Source organism: Motacilla alba, unplaced genomic scaffold (assembly GCF_015832195.1).
Source record: "Motacilla alba alba isolate MOTALB_02 unplaced genomic scaffold, Motacilla_alba_V1.0_pri HiC_scaffold_34, whole genome shotgun sequence".
NCBI classification, from domain to species: domain Eukaryota; kingdom Metazoa; phylum Chordata; class Aves; order Passeriformes; family Motacillidae; genus Motacilla; species Motacilla alba.
Genome location: NW_024037436.1, coordinates 48,527 through 67,277, shown reverse-complemented (window position 1 = coordinate 67,277; position 18,751 = coordinate 48,527). Strand labels below are relative to the sequence as shown.

At 46.3% G+C, this 18,751-nt stretch overlaps 1 protein-coding gene and 1 long non-coding RNA gene across 10 annotated transcripts; one reads left to right on the top strand and one right to left on the bottom strand.

Moving 5' to 3' along the window:
• Nucleotides 1-832: 832 nt before the first annotated feature.
• Nucleotides 833-15,128, bottom strand: LOC119696598 (zinc finger protein OZF-like). 9 transcript variants are annotated; one of them, XM_038126369.1, is made up of 7 exons: nt 14,907-15,128; nt 14,771-14,842; nt 6,680-6,754; nt 6,524-6,572; nt 5,654-5,725; nt 4,471-5,467; nt 833-2,472 (listed from the first exon to the last, which is right to left on the bottom strand). In XM_038126369.1, the coding sequence occupies exons 1-7, from the start codon at nt 14,916-14,918 to the stop codon at nt 2,409-2,411; spliced, it is 1,341 nt and encodes a 446-aa protein (XP_037982297.1). In that variant the 5' UTR covers nt 14,919-15,128; the 3' UTR covers nt 833-2,408. The 9 variants fall into 9 exon arrangements, with proteins under 9 accessions (XP_037982297.1, XP_037982298.1, XP_037982304.1 ...); XM_038126370.1 differs by having other exon boundaries at nt 14,771-14,865; nt 14,930-15,128; XM_038126376.1 differs by lacking the exons at nt 14,771-14,842; nt 14,907-15,128 and adding an exon at nt 13,969-14,058.
• A 164-nt stretch (nt 15,129-15,292) lies between these two features.
• LOC119696654 lies at nt 15,293-18,125 on the top strand. The gene is made up of 3 exons (XR_005255637.1): nt 15,293-16,829; nt 17,378-17,497; nt 18,003-18,125. It is a non-coding gene; the product is annotated as an uncharacterized LOC119696654 (long non-coding RNA).
• The last annotated feature ends 626 nt before the right edge of the window (nt 18,126-18,751 follow it).

Sequence of the window (18,751 nt, the reverse complement as noted above, 5' to 3'; positions counted from 1 at the left end):
AGCTCAGTTCAGTAACCATGAAGTGAGTGTACTGAAGGTACATCCAAAGTTCAACAAGACTTTTGAAAGCTACCTGGTGTAGAATTTGAGTTTGCTTTCAAATTTCAATCAAATCTTTAATAATTCTTTCACTCTGATCTACATAAGAACTACAGTATTAATAATTCTGTGGCTAGTAGGAAATTGAAACTTATCCTGTTTGGTAAAACTATACCAGAAAAATCATGGACTTCTTCTTGTAAGGCTGAAATTGCATTTGAAGTTTTGCCTTTCATTGTGTCCAATAATCCTTAATGTGATCAAATATTATGTGTGGAATTACAGCCCCAAGAGCACAGGCCCGATCTTTATCTAGGGGCAAACTTACCAGGCCAGATTCTCACATATCCAGTATCACTCTGACAAGTTGCTCTTATGAAGAGCTTTTGCATACATTTTGGGCTAAATTTGCATGCAAATTTTGGGGCCAAACTTGAGTCATGGTTACCAACTGCGCAGATAACAAGCACAAAAAGAACAATTTAAACCACATCATCCTGATTTGTGTCAGTCTCTGTTTTCCAGTTGTTTCAGGAGCAGAGATTTCTCTGGACAACATGACAAATCTCTGGAGCTTCTGCAAAGTGGAACTTCAAACAATTAAATCCCTCTGTAAGTTAATTTTCCCCCTCATATATGAAATCCTCTTTTGAAGAATATATATATAATTATATATATATGTATATTCTTTATATAATATATACAATTTGATATGGCCTGCCATGCCAAGTTTCGTTAGGACTTATGTCTTTTTGCTTTGGTATCAGAATAAATCACACAAGACTTCATTTTCTTCATGGTGAAAAGCTTATTCTTTATTCAAGTAACTAGTTGTTATACAGTTTTACAGACCTCGTGTGTGACTCCAATTGGTTAGTAGCTTTCTTGCCAATTACTTTATTGGTTAGTAAGAGATATTTTACTTGTCCATCAAATCTCTCTACTCTTAAATTGTTTACATATTTTCTTTATTGGTCCGCATGGGATAGATTTAATGTTTATGCAAGCGCTAGTTGTTTTTCACCCAGGAATAAATTGTTATGTTAATGAACTGTTCACAGCAGGATTGCTTTCGCATGGGAACTTGTACTAGCTAGCAAAGTTCTAGTTTGACAAAGTCAGCCACTGATCTAACAGAGCAGGCCTGATTTTATGAGGCCTTTTAAAATAATTTTTCTACCTTACTGCAACACTTTGGTTGTATGTGGATTCTCAGTAAGGCTATGGGTAAGACTTGAACTCATGTCATGGATGTTTCCAACAAATTCTATTAATCTCTGTTTTGAGCATTCCAGTCACACATGCAGTCTTACCATTTATCTGTGGTGTGTAGAGAATTTATAGATCCCATACAATTCCCAACATTTGACTAACATCTCCAATCACAGGGGGACCAACTCCAAAGGAACCCCAAACACTGGAATTATATGATTTAGTAAAATATCCATCACCTCCTTTTGTTGTGTTGGTGCGACAGGGGTAAGCCTCAGACCATCCACTAAAGGTATCGCCTAACACTAATACATACCTGTATCCTTTTTGGGTGGTAACTCAGTAGAATTTACTTGCCAACAATGTCCAGCAGAATCCCCTGCCTCTGTTATTTCTAACACGACTCTTTTGCTCATGTTTGGGTGGGTTCTAGAGAAGATTTCACATTTGTTACAGATTGTACAATATCAGTTTTTTCCCTTTCTGTTACTGCTTTCTTCAGATGTTTCAAAAGGTTTCTTGTTCCCTTGCAAAGTGTTTTTTATGTTCTTGCTGAGGTGGGACTACAGTCTGTCCCTCTGGTGTAACAGTCCATTCACTTTCCTTGATTTCAACCTTTGTGCCAGAAAACTGATGGTTCTTTTGATCACATCTTGGGGCAAACCTTGAGGAATTGATTTCCTTCTGTGGCACCACTGTTAAGATGCCTTTTCTTGCTTCTTTTACTATTTTATCAACAAAAAGATTCTCTAATTCATGAGTTGCTTCCCCATTTTGATGAATCTTGCAATGCATAAAGGCTGCTTCTCTAGACTTTTAAATACTCTGTAGCAGTGCATGGATCTGTTCAGTGTGTTGTGTGTTCAATTCCATGACCTTGAACAGTTGCCACTCCTCTTTTTTTCCAGATGACCTCACTGACAACATTAAATGCATATTCAGAATTAGTCCATATTTTTACCTTCTTTGCTTTGCTCAGTCCTTGGCCTTTCTTATTCATAGGGATACAGAAGGTATTTTTTAAATTTAATTCAGTAAACCATCCTAAACTATCTGTTATTCTCCACACTTTGCAAAATTCCAATAGATCCTTCTTAGAAGCTGATGAATCACCCAGTGTTTTCCTAATTAATATTTTAAAGGTTGGAAGAAAGGTCTCAGCTTTCAGCTACCAAGGTGACATCAGCCTTTGGATTCCGCCTCTGCCTTTGCCCACCGTGGCTGTAGAAGAGTTAGAAAAAGTGATGAAAGGGAAAAAAAAAACCCTTGAGAAACAACCCCAAAAGCAAATTCCCTCTCCACACCACACTGGGACAGAATAAGTGGCCTAACAAACCTTAAGAAACAGGTGGGATCCTGTAAAATGTCACAATTTGGTTTCTAAGAGCCTCAATTTTCCTGAAAACAAACAAATACACAATTTCACACTACCCAGCAAAAAGAGCTGCTTTTATGTTACCTCCTGTGGGGTCCTGGGACCATGGTTCCTCACCCCTCAGGTCACTGCGGGGAAATTCTTAAAAGACTTCAGCAGGAAAGAATTCCTTGCAAGATGTTTCTGGTCCAGAGGGAGACTGCTGGGTCCAGTCCCATCTGAGGTGCCAGAAAAACTGATGCCTTAAAAGCCTTAGAAATGAAATACCACCCTTTGGAGGTAATATTAGTATAGGAGGTAATATAAAGGCTGGCCTTTATTTGAGGCCTCCAAGGGGCAAATATGGAAGATGTCCACAAAATGCCCACCCCATCATGGTGTAAATAGTTTTATAAGTTTAGCAAATTTGCATATTTGACAAAAATCATCAATTAGAAGCACAGGTGGTGAGGCACGACAAAGTTCGTTGGGAAGTCACTCTACCTGTGACTGGAGACTTCAGGCACAGCAAAGAAACAAAGCAACAACAAAACCAAACAAAATCCAGGCAATCAAAACAGAAATGAACCAGGAACTGTCCATGTGTGTTTAGGTACATGTGACAAAAGGACAGTGAGGGCAAGGATAAAAGGAATATGGCTAAAAGCTTAACAGCAATCAAACTTAACAGGACATTACTTGCACCTTAACTTATACCTTAAGCATAACAATTTAGCAAAGGAACAGAACTTAACAATATTTAACCTAACTTATGACTTAACAATTTACAGAGGGGTAGTATTTAATTTAGCTTATAACTTATATTAATCCTGGAATTATGGTAAGGCACTTCACAAAGCACTGACTTAGCAAACTCTAGCCCATCCAACTTCAAGTTATCCAGATTTTGAGAAGAAGTCAGGAGAAGAGTGAGAGGGAGAGACAGAGCCAGAGAGAGAGAGAGAAAGGAGAGAAATATCCACAGCCATGGCCTTGGATCTAGTGCCAGCTAGCGCTAGTGCTCAGCTGCTGTGGGACATGTCAGTGTCACACTTGTGTCATGGCCTTCACCTGCTCTGGTCCCTCTCATAGGTGGGATTTTTGGGGTGCCAGTGGCTTGGCAGCCACTATCCCCACCTACGCAGAACTTGCTCTGCCCCCCCAATTCACACTGGACATGTTTGGGGCCATTCATCATTTCTCTGCTCTCCAACACCGAGGCAACGGACTCTGGCTACAGTTCAGAGCTCATGCCTATGGCAACCACCCCTGGCAATGGGGCTCCATGGAGATGCTCTCAGGAACCACCTGAGAATTGGAGAGTACCCCCAAACCACTTCCAAAATGCGGGATGCCCCAAAATCCCTTCAGGAACGTGGAATGCCCCAGGGTTCCTCATCCCTTCATCATCCCCAACCTTTGGTTGTCTCATTCAGACCCTGCCCCACCCTCCCAATCCCGATACAAACCCACCTCACTCCTCCTGGATATCAGGAGCCCCTTCCCAAGCCCTACTTTCCCCAGTCCATTCCTCCCAACCCCCTTCCAACCCCATCCCACCCTGAGAAGCTGTGGAATTGAGTAATTTTGGGCTGGGATTGAGCCATTTTGGGATGGGATTTAATAGTTTTAAGTGAGATTGAGTGGTTTTGAGATGAGACATCTATCCCTCCTGGCTTTTCAAACATAACATGATGGAGAAAATTCTGCCAAACACCCCAGAACCATCAAATCCTCCGGAATATCTCCCAAACACCAAATTCCCCTCCCAAATGGCAATTAAAATGGTGAGGTTTTAGGTTATGAAGTTGGACCATCAGCCAAAGCTCTTCCTGCAGTCGGGGCATTAGCGGAGCTTCCCTTACCCGTGCCTCTGTCGGTGCTCGGACAAGTGAGACCCCCTGGAGAACCTCTTCCCACATTCCTCACATAGGTAGGGCCGTACCCCAGTGTGGATCCTCCGGTGGTGGTTCAGGTTGGAGCGATCGCTGAAGCTCTTCCCACATTCCTCACACCTGTAGGGCTGTTGCCTAGTGTGAGTGCGCATGTGGACTGTCAGGTGGGACCTCTGGCTGAAGCTCTTCCCGCATTCCCAGCACTTGTAGCTGTCACATACCCTGGTTTCCACACACAGGTGGTTGTGAATATTCCTGAAGCTCTTCCCACATTTCTCACACTTGTTGGGCTGTTCCCTGGCATCAGTGCACTGGTGGACATCCAAGTGGGTGCTCTGGCTGAAGCTCTTCCCACATTTGGGACATTTGTGGGGCCTCTCCCCAGTGTGGATCCTCTTGTGGCGGACCAGGTTGGATCTCCGGCTGAAGTTCTTCCCACATTCCTCACACACATAGGGCTGTTCCCCAGCACAGTTTATCTCGGGCTGGATCCGTTTGGATGTCTCTCTGAAGCTCTTCCCACATTCAGAGCGCTTGCAAAGCCTTTCATTATCATGGATCATCTCGTGACGGGCCAGGTTGTTGCTACGGCTGAAGCTCTTCCCACATTTCCCACACTTGTAGGGCTTCTCCCCAGTGTGGATCCTCTGGTGTTTTTTCAGGTTGGAGCTGTGACTGAAGCTCCTCCCACATTCCCCACACTTGTATGACTTCTCCCTACTTTGATGGTGCTCAGGGACCACCAGGTCTGAGCTCTGGCTGAAGCTCTGTCCACCTTCCTGGCACAGGGTAGGTCTTTCCTCCTCAGAGCACCCTGGGCTGGGTTTGGAGCCCCTCCTTGTGTGGGATCTCTGGGGCTTTTCCTTCCCGTTGGATTCCTGTGCTGTGGAGCCACTGAAAAGGCCATCTTCTACAAGGTCCTGCTGTAGGGATTTGTCCTCCCTGGTTTCCGTCCTCTGCTCCTTGTCTGGAAGAGAAAGGACAAGGAGAGGATGGGATTTGCCTCTGTGCCAGAAGGAAGGGGCAAGACATACTCCCAATGCGTCCCCAGCAGGACAGTGTCAGCAGTGGGGTTGTCCTGCAGCCAGGGGCCATGCTGGGCTGGGAGATGGAGCAAGAGAGAGGGGGAAAGGGGCAGTGACTTCCTCCTCACCTGCTGGGGGGTCCCAGGGCATCTTCCTCGCAGCCTCCTTCTCATCTGGCCAAGCTTTGAGAATGAGAAATCCTGGTTTTGGGGGTAAACAAGGTGTGAGTGCCTTGGGTTGGGTGTTCCTCCTGCCCAACTCCATCTCTAGAAGTCACCAGGTGTCTGGTGTCCATAAAACCTCCAACAATCAAGAGTGAATCCCAAAAAAGCCTCTCCCTTTCTAATCTCCTCACTTTGAGGTTCTGAGGCCTCCCTTCTTGGGGCTGCTGGGGGTCCTGTGGATTTCCCCACTCTGGGGTCCTGATTTGGGATGCCTGGAGGGTTTTCCAGGTCCCACAAACCCCTTCTACCTGGATTCTGCTTTGGCTCCCAGGGGTCCCAGACTCCCACCACCCCAGGCACTCAGGGCTCACACCTCTCCTGGCATGCCTTTCATCTCCTGGACCCTGCTCATCTCCAGACTCCCCCCCCCGCTCTAGGCTGCCAGGGATGGATACCAAAACCTCCAGCCTTACAAATATTGAAACAGCTCCATGCAGGGAGTCCTTGGAGTTCCTGAGGACTGGCAGAAGCTTCCTCAAGATGTCCTGCCCTTGGGTATTTTTGGTATGGCAAAACAAGCTCCTGAAGGTTGCTTGATTTGTGCTAACACCAAGGTTTGAAAGACAGGTGTTGGCCAAGGAAGGCTGGAACCTTGGAATGGAGAATATGACCCCCTTCCCTCATAATTATTATAATTTTGAAATTAACGGATGGAAAAGGTATTTCCTTTACAAACCCCCCAGGGCAGCTGGTCCCAGAGCCCCCTCTGGATAGCAACAGGAGCTATAGCTGGAACTTCAGGAGCAGCAAGCTGGAACGGCAGGGCAGGCTCACCAGGGGCAGCAAGCGAGAGGCAGCAGAAACTCCAGGGCCCTTCCTGAAGCTGTGGGGTGTCCACAGGGGTGCTGGGTTACAGTCTGTCAAGAAGCTCTGAAGCAGTGGCAGAGAACAGTGGGGCTGGACAGGGAATTGCTCCCCACAATTTCTCACCGGCAATGGCTGGTCCTGGGGTCCAGACTTGTGCAGAGGAGGCAGCCCCCGGTGGGGAACGGGGTGTTCCCACTCCTGGCACAGCACACACTGGCTCTGGGCTCCCAAGCAGCAGAGAAACAGAGAAGCAAGCCAGCAAGCCCAGTCACAGTGCCAAAGGAAAAGAAACAAAAAGAAACAGACAGAACCCACAGAAGCAGCAGGATCCCTGGTCAGAAACACCAGCGGTGTGGCCACTCCAACAGCTGGCCAGGAAGGAAAGGGGCTGCCCCACACCCTGCCCCCAACTCTTTCTGGAAACCCCAACCTGGCTCCCACTCATTGCAATGCTCCTGGAGCAGCAACCACCCCAGACACAAAACAAAACAATGAGCCCCAAAAACTATATGACATAAAAAACCTTCCCCAAAACACTGTTATAGGTAGATAATGAGATGATTGGCTCTCGCAATTAAAGGATGACCATTGTGTAAATATTAAGGAAAGCTTTAGTCATGTATAGTTATGTTATTCTAGTTTAGATGTCCTCTGTTCTCCCCATAGTTCCCTTTTCCCCCTCTGTATTGCTGTTTAAGACAGGTAGAAAGAAGACATGCACGTCTCCCTTGCATGGGGCAGTTGGGAATGAAAAAGCTTGATGCTTAGGGAGTGTGGCATGGCAACATCTGACCTCCAATCAAGTCACAAGAAAGCAGTCTCCACTAGTAAATGGCAAAGAAGAGCTGACTGACCAACTTTGGGAGGGGCCAGGGTTGGCTGATGCAACCCCCAGGGGCATCCATCTTGAAGATGAAGTGGCCATATGGTATCCATGAGGGCAGTTCCCAGTGCTGCAAATTGTTCCTCATGTAGTCCTTTTGTTGTATTTTTGTCAAGGTTTAATAAACCTTTTAAATTTTAAAAGTGAGCAGTTGTTTCTCACAACACCAAGTTAAAAAGAAACTTGCCAGAGGAGGGAGGCCGTGGGCTGTATGCCCCTTCCAAAGATGCCAGGTGGATTTTACCAGAATGCCCCAAGTGGGAAGGCTTAAAAATCTTCTGGTAATAGAATGTCAGCTAACAGGGTGGCCAGAAGCATTTCCATCTGCTTCAGCAACTACAGGATCAGTTATTAAAATATTTTTGGAACAAATAATTTGAAGATATGGGATCATGAGTGTGAGATACAAAGCTGTGTTTCGTGTCAAGTACATACAAGGCAGCGTGTGTACTTGTGATTGTGATATGTGTGGAAACTGATCATGGGACAATTAAAGGATGAATTCTAAAAAATAACTGAGGGAGTAAAGCATGGAAGAAGGCCTTTGAACTTATCCTTTGTTTGCAATTAACCTTTATTGCATCTGAATTAAAGCTTTAAGGATGTTGCTGCTGGACAGGAACTTTCTGCACATAGCTAAGCATTAAACAGCTTTGCAATAATAACCTTTTGAAGTATAATTTTAGAACACTGCTTGTAGTAAGGAGCTTTGAAACTATAGCTTTAGAATATATGTAAAGGAAATATGCTTATCTCAACACCTTAGCAAAACAGTAAAAAGCAGCTTGAGAAAGGAAGATGAACATCAACTCAAGGATTGATAGCTTTGACCAAGGGAAGCTGGACATCACTGCTATGAGATTTATAGTCTTTGCAATTAAAAGGTGGACCCACATCTGGAGTCTGGACCGCACCAGCTGGAAGACCTCTTTCTTCTTTCGGAAGTCGGACCCCACCATCTGGGGATACTCCTTTCTGGGGTACATCCTGAGAAAAACTAACTCACAATAGTGTATAGAATTGTGACGTAAAAATTGGGAATAGAAACTGCTGAGAAAAGCTTATGTGTACCCCTATAAATATCTGTACGCCCCAACCACTGGTGTGCAGCTGGAGGGAAAACTTCCCCCACTGTACCCAGCGCTGTTTTGCTCATACTTTACCACATTAATTAATAAATTGATTGCTGCTTGAATATTGGCCTAGTCAAGCTTCTTATTTATAACAGATTTGGTGCGTTGGCCGGGAAAATTTCCAAATCCATTGGGGGAGACTCCTGATCTCAGGGAGGCGCCCCACCTTGGAGGCTTTTGCCTCAGGTGGCCCTGAGTGACTGGGGAATCTTTCAGGGAGAGGAAATTTCTAAGGTAAATTATGAGCAAAAGAATTTTGTGCTCCCGGAGTAGACTGCAGTAAATTCACCTGTAATAACTCGGGCACGAAGACCCAGGCGAGAAAAGGAGGCTGTAATTATCACTTGGTTAGGTGGGATAAGAACGGGTGTAGACGTGAAAGAGTGTGAATGGTGTGTGTGTGAGATGTGACCTGGTCACGAAGTGATTGAGGAGTTCTTCTAACCTCGGTTCCGTATCCTCGTGAGGGGAACGGCAGGTGAAGTGACAAAGCGAGCAAAGGAGGATTTTATGTATATAAAAGGTCGGGGGCGGGATGCAATAATAGTCAGGGGGGATTTTTCTTAGTAAATCAGAGGCGGGAGGCAGTACTGGTAGAAGGGACTTTTTAGTATAGAAATCCTTGACAAGAAATGACCAAGTTTTGAACAAGTGTGGTCGAGGCAAGTGAGGGAACACCTGTTAGGATGAAATGGGTAAATGCCAAAGCAAAAACCCAGGAGCTGGTATGAACCAGCTGGATAATAGAGGTACTGAAGGTACCGGAAAAAGAGGGAGCAGTTTGCCAGATACACCCCAGGACAGCCCCCTTGGGGTAATGTTAAAATTGTGGAATAAATGTGAAAAAGAATAAGGAAGAGTATACAAATGTATTCAGGATTGGATCCTGATACAGCTATGGGGGAAGCATTAATCAAAACTCAGTTGGTGGCAAAATTGTGGGAAGATATTAGAAAGAAACTTGAAGAGTTAGATGGATGGCAGAAGAGAGGTTTGCAAGAATTGTTAAGGGAAACACAAAAAGTTTATGTGCAAAGAGAGGAAGAGAAGGTGAAAGTTTAAGCTAAGGTTTTCATGGCTGCAGTAAAAGAGGGTGATAGAAGGGAAACGAAGTTCAGGATATGCTATTGTAGAAGGAGGAAACATGTCTGTAATAGAAAGAGGAAAAATAAGTTCTAGCTGGTCAGCTCAAGCTTGTGAATTATTAGCTTTATACTGAGCTTTAGAACTTTTAAAAGATAAGGTGGGGACTATTTATACAGACTCAAAATATGCTTTTGGAATTGTACACACGTTTGGAAAAATCTGGATGGAAAGATGTTTGATAAATACTCAAGGGAAAAAACTGATCCATCAAGAGTTAATAATTAGAGTGCTTGAAGCCCTGAAAGGACCTAAGAGAATAGCAGTAGTACATGTAAAAAAAAGGTCACCAACGAGGGTCAAGCTATTTAGTAAGAGGAAATAACACAGCTGATCAAGCTGCAAAGGAGGCAGCTTTTAAATTAAAAGAGACTATCCAACTGAAGACTATAGCAGAAATTCAAGAGCAACTGCCAAAAAGCTATATTTCTCAAGAGGAGGAAGCTATAAAAAGAAGTAAACTAGTTGTGTGTACATCTTGTACAGTTTGAGATGTGTTGAATCAAAGAAAGGAAAAGGTAAGGAAAAGAAAGTAAGAAGAGAAGAAAGAGGGACGTTGAAGAAGGGGGGTGGTTAGTGGACTCTGAGATGTTGGAAGGTGGAATGGTGATGTTTTGGTGCTAGAAGAGAGCAGAAGTGTGAATGAGGTTTCTGCATAAAAGGCAGGGAAGGGTCTTAACACATGGTTGTTAGGAGACTGCTCAATGCCAAACTGGGGCCCGGAAAAGGTTTAGCAGAATGGGCCCTCCTTGAAAGCAAAAAAGGATATGCAGACTAAGGAAAGAAAAAGAATGTCAGGAGCACCCAGGATGCCAAATTTGGGGTTGTCAAGGTCGGGAGGTGTTTGACTGCTCCCGTAGGAGCAGCGGGGTCTCTGGGGCTGCGGCTGGGACCGATTCACGGAGGTGATCTGGTGGCAGTACTGGGCTCAGATTAAACAGGTTTGCGGGCCGGGAGCGGGCTGGGTCAGTGGCAGAGCTGCTGGGGTGGCTCCCACACTGTCAGGGTCCTGAGTCCAGGATGGCAGCTTTGGCCCTAGCAAGTGGGTTGAGAGAGAGAGAGAGAAAAAGGAAGAGAGAAAAAGAGAAAGAGAGAGAGAAAAAGAGAAAGAGAGGGAACAGCAAGGAACAGCTTTGACAGCAATGCTGTGAAAAAGAGGGGGAGGAAGGCCAGCACTAAAAGAGATAAAATCAAGGCAGAGATTGCTGACTCTCCAAACCTCACAAAGTGGTTTAATTTTTTAAGTAAGGGTTTTTTTGGTTTTTTTTTTAAATTTTGTGTGTTTTGCTTGCTGTTAAAAAGAGGAGGCTTTTGCTCTGAGGAATGGGTCTGTAAAGTTAAAACAGGTAAATGGTGTCAAAAAGGTAAAAAAAGCAATAGGTGTGATACATCTCATGTTAAATTCGGCCTGGCCTTTATTGTTTAACTAATTGTATCTCACAAAAAGAATTTGCCTCTGCAGCTGTTAGCACAGCTGGGTAAAAGAAGAAGAGGCGGCTATGGAGAAAGCTTTTAGCTAAACCCAGAAGTTTTGAAGAAAGCTAATGGTAAAAGTTAATGCAGTATTGTTTTTCTTTTAACACTGTGCTATTAGGAAGTCCAGTCCAGGTACAACTGAAACAGTAGTCTGAACCATGAAAAGAGGGTGAATTTATGCCAGCAAAATCAAAGGACTTGTGAAGGAACCTGAAGGATGGACTATCACATTTAAACCGGGTGATACCGAATTGACTTTCAAACCAGGATTGAGTGGTAATGGTTTGGGAAAACCCAAATTATCCAATAAATGTACAAAGAATAACACTTAATTAAGAAATAAGGCAAAGCTTACATCACTGGTTTACTTTTTTTTTGATTCATCCTGATACTGGACATGCTAGCTGGGTTATAAGTAAATGTGTGAATTGTGGGAATAATTAGTATTGTGATTCACAAAATTTATGCTCTTATTGCAAGAAGTGTTAAAATAATAACTTTGTTTTGTGGATGGGAATTATTATTGTCGGTTGAATGAGAAGTACCTGAGGAACAGGTGAGAAACCATAGTTAGGGATTTGCCTGGAAATTAGCTAAGAGAAAGTGACAAGGAAATAGAGGGCAAGACCAGATTGGCCTCTGTATTCGCCACCAAGAAGATCAAATACCCCTACTGTGGGTTGCAACTCCACAGGCATGGGAGGTGGGAGTATACACCATACTGGACCTCTGTTATTCCTGTTGCTGTCCCTCATTTGTTGTCTTTTCCCTTCCGGGATACCAGCAAGATCATGTCACAAATGCTACAGAAAGCATCACATGGAAAGAAACCAAAGTTCCTCTTTTATTACACACACCCATGTCAACAGCCACTGTTATAACCCATCCTAATTAAGAACCTGTAGGCAAAACGGAGAAAATTATTGGATTGCAAGAAACTTAGGAAAATTTGGTAATAGACAGGGAATTGAATGTCCAAAAGGAGAGAGATGGATTTGTTTTAAATATATCAGATTGTTGAAAATTGATAGCCACAGAAAAGTCATTCTAGAAAAAGTAAATTATATATATATAAAAAAACCAAAAACCAACAAAAACCCAGGTAGCAGTCCAAAATTAGAAAAACAATGTTAAAACCTAGCTGGTGGAGTAATGTATTAGAGATGAGATGATAAAAGAAATTAAGATTTTTCCTTTTATGTGTTACAACTGTTTTAATATTTCTTCCTTGTGTAATCCCCTTGTTTTATTTTGCCAGCATAGTCCAGAAGATGCAAGTAAACAAGAAATATTGCTCAAGCCAAATGATTTACAAAGAATAAGAGGGGGAGCTTGGTGGAATAAAATAGGGTTCATGATATTGTGTTCATTAGCTGGGTTGTTGTTTCTACCTTGCCTTATTCCATGTTTTCTCCAACTAATCCACTCAGTTATTCAAAGCATGCAGGTTGCTGTGCTGCCTGCAGACCTGGAATTGGCTACATGAGAAGCTGGCCAATTTGAGAAAACAGCTAAGATAGCCAAAATAATGAAATTAAAGAAAGAAGACAAAAAAGGAAAAGTTTACAAAGTTTTGGCCAGATTTGAAGCCCAGACACGAATGAGTAATATAAATGAAAATTTATACAAGCAGAGGGGGGACTGTGAGATACAAAGCTGTGTTTCGTGTCAGGTACATACAGGCAGCGTGTGTACTTGTGATAAATAAAGAAACACCTTTGGAAGCTGGTGATAGAAACCAAGATGCCATGGGTACGGCTTTTGCCATTGGCTTTGGCAAGAAGAAGAGCCAGACCCAGGGCAGATATTCAATTATCTCCCTTGCAATTTATGTTTGGAACTCCTTGCCCTGGTAATTCTCCACCTAGTGCAGGGTGCAGATAAGGGATGTACATTTAAGGCAGGCTGTGGCCAGAATCCTGTCTCCTGGGAAATCTCTCCCACAGGAAGCTGGGCTGGCACAGAGCCTGCCTTGGCACTTGGCTGTTCCCAACACCCAGCCGGGACATCGGCTCCTGCCTAAGGAGTGCAAAGCAGCAGCACTGGTGGCCAAGGGGCCCATGCCAAGCGTCCCTGAGGCCAGAAACAGCCGCCAGCACAGCTGAACACGGGGGACCACTCAGCCTGGGCTCAAGGGCTCCGAAGCCCCGGAGATTTGCACTTCCCGCCCGCAGCAGGAGGATGGGAGGCCGCCCCTGAGCCTGCACTGAAGGCAACGCAGCAGCAGCCAGGGCTCCAGAGCGGGCCAAGGCCCTGGGCCTGCCCACACATCCTCTGCTCAAATCCTCTGCCTGCCCACCCTCCTCTGGCGTCTCCAGCCACTGCTGGGACAATTCTTATTGTCACTGTTTTCTTTATGTTAAATTGTTTCTGTGCCTTCAGTCGCCACAGGTGGTGGGGAAGACAATGTGAGAATTTGACTAAATAATTAGATTACACTATTAGAATATTTTCCTTACTAGTTTATATTGTCAGTTAGGGTTGGGCCAGAGGTGGGAGAAACAATTTGCAGCCTTAGGAGAAGAAGCAGCAAAAGTTCTTAACTTTAGCAATTGTTAAGGGTCAGGAGGGGCAGGAGGATCTGAAGAGTGGCCATGGGTGGCCAGCCAAGCCGAACCTAAATGGTGGGTCAGCACCCCGAGTGAGGTCCATAATGGAACGGGATTTTGGGATGAGGAAGGAAGTCCATAGCAGTTTCGTTGTTCTGAAAGAGGTGTTTATTGCCTAAAAAGGATGGGGCGTAGATGCAGGAAAAAGCATTTGTGAATAAACCTTACCTTTGGGTTTAGACTGTTGGACCCCCAACTGCCCTTCTTATGATTGTTGCAAATATTGAGGCAGATGGAATAAAATCCAGTCAGATGAGAAATGGAACATTTCAATATCAGATGGTATTATATTATCTATTAATATAAAAAGGAGGAGTTTGTGGAAAATTAAACAACTCAAGGACAGAGAATTATGTCACTGGGTCAAAGACGACCCAGGAAGAAAAGATTAAATCAATGGTAATTAAGGTTTGTAAAGACAATTACTAAGAATATAAAAGAGGAGGGATTGAAAGAAATAAGATGAATGTGTCTTTACAAACAGACCGTGTGAATCTGCTTGGGGATAGGGCCATGAACTCAGAGACAGGGAAGTAACAAAAGAAGCTATTAGCTCTACAGAATGTTACTGATCAACACAGACTGTTGCTCAGCCAAGGCCCTGTCAAATTCCTGAATCTAGAGCATGAGAACAAAGACTTAGTCAAATAATAAATAGGTTTTTCTTTCTTTTATATAATGAAAGCGGGGTCCATAGAGCAGGCGATTCGCTAAGTCTGTACCTTCTGGTTACCTCAGCCGTGGGAAAAAGGAAGAGGGTGATGCAGCAGGGATCAAGATTAAGATAAAAGAGAGGCTGCATTACCCAACCATTGGAGAGACCCCCACAGGAAATGCCCCATGGCCTCTCCCTTTGTTCGAATAGTTACGGGACTCCTCTGTCTCCTTTTTGGACATAAACCACTGACATCGTGGATTAATTTCACACACACACCCACACCGACCCATCCAGCGTTTTCCCCCTCATCACCTCCCTCGTCGTGCGCTGCCCCACGCCAACGCTGAGGCCTGCCGTGGAGAACGGAGAGCGGCGGCGGCCGATGTGTCCCAGCATGCCCCGCGGCGGCGGCCGATGTGTCCCAGCATGCCCCGCGGCGGCGGCCGATGTGTCCCAGCATGCCCCGCGGCGCCGCCACTTCCGGCAGCCCCGCACCGCCCTCAGCCGCCGCCGCCGCGCCGGTGGCTCCTGGGGTCGGGTCGGGGCGGGGGGGATCTCACGGGGACCGGGATCACCGGAACGACCCCAGGATCCGCTGGGCTCCGCCGGGACCCCCCTGAGCCTCGGCGTTGCCTGCAGGTCCCGGACGCCCCGCGCCGAGCACAGGAAATGGTTACGGAACAGCTCCCCCCCCTCCCCCGCGGGAATGGAAGCAGTCGGGCCCGGAGGCCGCCCCTCCCCCCCCCCCCCCCCCCCCATTCCCCAGTGCCTCCCAATAACCTTCCAATGCACCCTAGTCCATCCCAGCGCCCCTAGTACCCCCCAGTGCCCTTCAGTAACCACCCAGTTTCTCCCAGTCCATCCCAGTCCCCACGAATCCCCTCCCAGTTCTCTCTGTGCATCCCAGTCCCTCCCAGTGCACTTCCAGTTACTCCCAGTCTCCTCCCAGTGCCCACCAATTGCCACCCAGTAACTTCCCAGTATGTCCCAGTACATTCAAGTCCCTCCCACTCCTCTTCAGTCCACACAAACCAATTCCCAGTCCCTGCCAGTCACATCCCAGTGCTCCCAGTATCCCCTCTAGTCTCTTCCAGTTTCTCTCAGTCCATCCCAGTCTCCTCCCAGTAGCTCCCAGTATATTCCAGTCCCTCCCAGTCCCCTCCATGCCCACAAACCCCTTCCCAGTCCATCCCAGTTGCCACCAGCACCTCCCAATACCCCCAGTATCTTCCCAGTTTGTTGCTGTTCCCTTCCCAGAACACCCTGTTCATCCTAGTCCATCCCAGTGCTCCCAGTCCATTCCAGTCCCCACCAATCCCTCCCAGTTTTCCCCCAGTGCTTCCCAGTCCCTCTCAGTTCCCTCCCAGTACCCTCCACTGCTCCCAGTTTCTCTAAACCCCTTCCAGTATCTCGCAGTGCCTCCCAGTCCTCCCCAATCTCCTCCCTGTCCTTCCAAGTCTGGACCAATTCCCTTCCAGTTTGTCCTAGTGATCCCAGTTTCCCCTCCTGGTTTGTTCCAGTGTTCCCAGCTTTCCCTCCCAGACCCTCCCAGTTCCCTTCCAGTTACTCCCAGTCTCCTCCCGGTGGCCCCCAGTACCCCAAAGTGTCCACCAGTTGTAGGAATGTGCCCCCTGTGGACAGAGTGACAGAACTATCCTCTGTTCCCCAAAAGGAAAAAGCCCAGAATTTTCTACACTGATCAGGTCCTCATAGGACCTTTTGAACTTCACCTCAAGTTTGGGGACAGCTAATTGGCCACAAGCCAAAAGGTCCTGCCTGACCCATTTAGTAGAAAAAGAGAGAACAAAGAAGCCAAATCGCTTTTGTGAGGTGTCTTTACCAGGAGCACGGACCTGTGAACCTGGCTCGGTTTTGTGTTTGTTATTTTGCCTTTTATTAAACCTTTTTTGTTCCTGACGCTGCCACATCAGCCTCCTGCTCATTGATGCCTCCCAATGGATGCTGTGCTATTCTGGGGTATAACGTTTGGGTGTTGAGAGCTTATCAGATTGGCTCAAAACCCCGGGCAAAAACATTATAGTCAGTAACTTCTCAGTTCCTCCCAATACATCCCAGTCCCATTCAGTGCCCACAAACTCCTTCTCAGTATGTCCCAGTTGCCACTAGTCCCTCCCAGCCACATCCCAGTCCCTCCCAGTTAGTCCCAGTCTCCTCCCAGTGACCCCTAGTGCCCATCAGTAGCTGCCCAGAAGCTTCCCACTCCCTTCCAGTCCCTCCCAGTGCTCCCAGTCCATCCCAGTTCCCTGTCCCAGCATGGGCAACTAAGCTCCACCCCCCAGACTCTGCCTGGTACCAGCAGCGGGAGGAGAAACTGAGGCAGTACTGGGAGGCCATGGACACCTTACTGGGGGTACCGGTTTGTACTGGTTTATACTGGGGGGCGACTGGGAGGGGATTAAAGGATCTTAAAAAGGGATAAATAGGGTTTGAAGGGTGATTTTTATACTGATTTATACTGGTTTTGGGCTGGGATGGACTGGAAAGGACTGGGAGATCACTGGGATGTTATTGTTCCATACTGGGAGGTGACTGGTTTATACGGGGGGGGTCACTGGTTTGAACTGGGGGGTTACTGGGAGGGACTGGGATGAACTGGGAGTTACTGGTTTGAACTGGGGGGGGTAACTGGGCCATACTGGGAGGTCAATGGGAGTTGATGGGATGAACTGGGAGATCCCTGGAGGGTTACTGGGCTGCACTGGGAGAGGATTGGGAGGGCACTGGGATTTCCTTGGTCTATACTGGTTTATACTGGTTTGGGCGTGGCATGGTCCAGCAGGGGCCACCCCATGCCCAGGTGTTGCCCTTAATGGTACTAGATGTTACTGGATGAAACTGGGATTTACTGGGACTATACTGGTTTATACAGGCTTGAACTGGGATTTACCTGCCCCACAGGGAGTGCCACCCACCCAAGTGCTGTCCCTGACTAGCATCAGCCTGGCGGCCATTCCCAATGTGGACACCTGCTGGAACCTGTGTGGACTGGGAGCACTGGGAGGGGATTAGTGTATATTGGTTTGTACTGGTTTATACTGGGAGGGCACTGGTTTATACTGGGAAGAGTTTAAAGGGGGTAAAAAAAGGGTTAAAAGGGAGTTTGGGGTTAATTGTTTATATAGGAAGGGCACTGGGAAGGGTTAAAAGCAGACTGGGAGGGACTGGCAGAGCCCTTACTAGTCTGTACTGGTTCATACTGGTCTATACTGGCCTATACCAGTCTATACTGGTTGATGCTGGTTCATACAGGTCCATACTCGTTTTAGAGTTCTGGGTGAACTGATGTTTTTCAGGGAGTGAACCCCAAATCTACCATAGCCATGGAGAACAAAGACACACAGAGCTACTTTGCTTGCTCCGAAGATCATTTCTTGTAACGAGCTGAGCCTTTTTATACACAAAACTTCACCAAAACTTAACCCAAACGAGCACACATTGGCTGCCTACCACTGCAGTGCCACTATTGACGTGTCCCTTTACCCAATCAGCTCTCTGATCATGTGGTGTCCACATGTCTCCCCAGCCAATCCCTGCCTCACACACAAGGTGACCACCAACCCACTCTCCGGCCATCCGACCTGCAGCTGAACCTTCCCAGAATGCCTTTTGGTGAACAGAAGTGAACAGGATTGAACAAAGGTAAAAAAGGTTCTTATTCTGTAAGGCTTTTCTTATTTCCCACAGTTTTGGAACCCAATGGAACAAGGGCTCTATTGTGACTCAGAGAAGCCTCATTGAACCAAAGATACCATAGTGAGAGGGTTTGGAACCTCATGGAACCAATGCTCCAGTATGACACAGTGGGGCCTCATGGAGCTCAGGAGACCCTAGTGAGGAATTGGAACCTCATGAAAGCAAGGCTCTGATGTGATCTAGCTGGGTCTCATGCAATGCAGATAGCCACTGTCAGTCGATGGAACTTGTGTGAAAAAGGCATGCAGCATGGAACCCAAGAGACCCTAGTGAGCTTATGGAACCTCATTGAACCATAGCTCCATTGTGTCACAGCAGGCCTTCATGGAACACAGGAGAGCATTGTGAGGTTATTGAACCCAATGGAAACAGGGCTCTAATGCGACTTAGTGGAGCCTCCTGGAACCCAAGAGACCCTCATGGAAGCAAGGCTGCAGTGTGTCACAGAGGGACCTCATGGAACCCAGGAGAGCATTGTGAGGCTATGGAACAATATGGCACCAAGGTTCTACTATGACTTGACAGAACCTCATGAAAGCAAGGAATCATTGTGAGCCTACGGACTTAGCATCTGCAGGT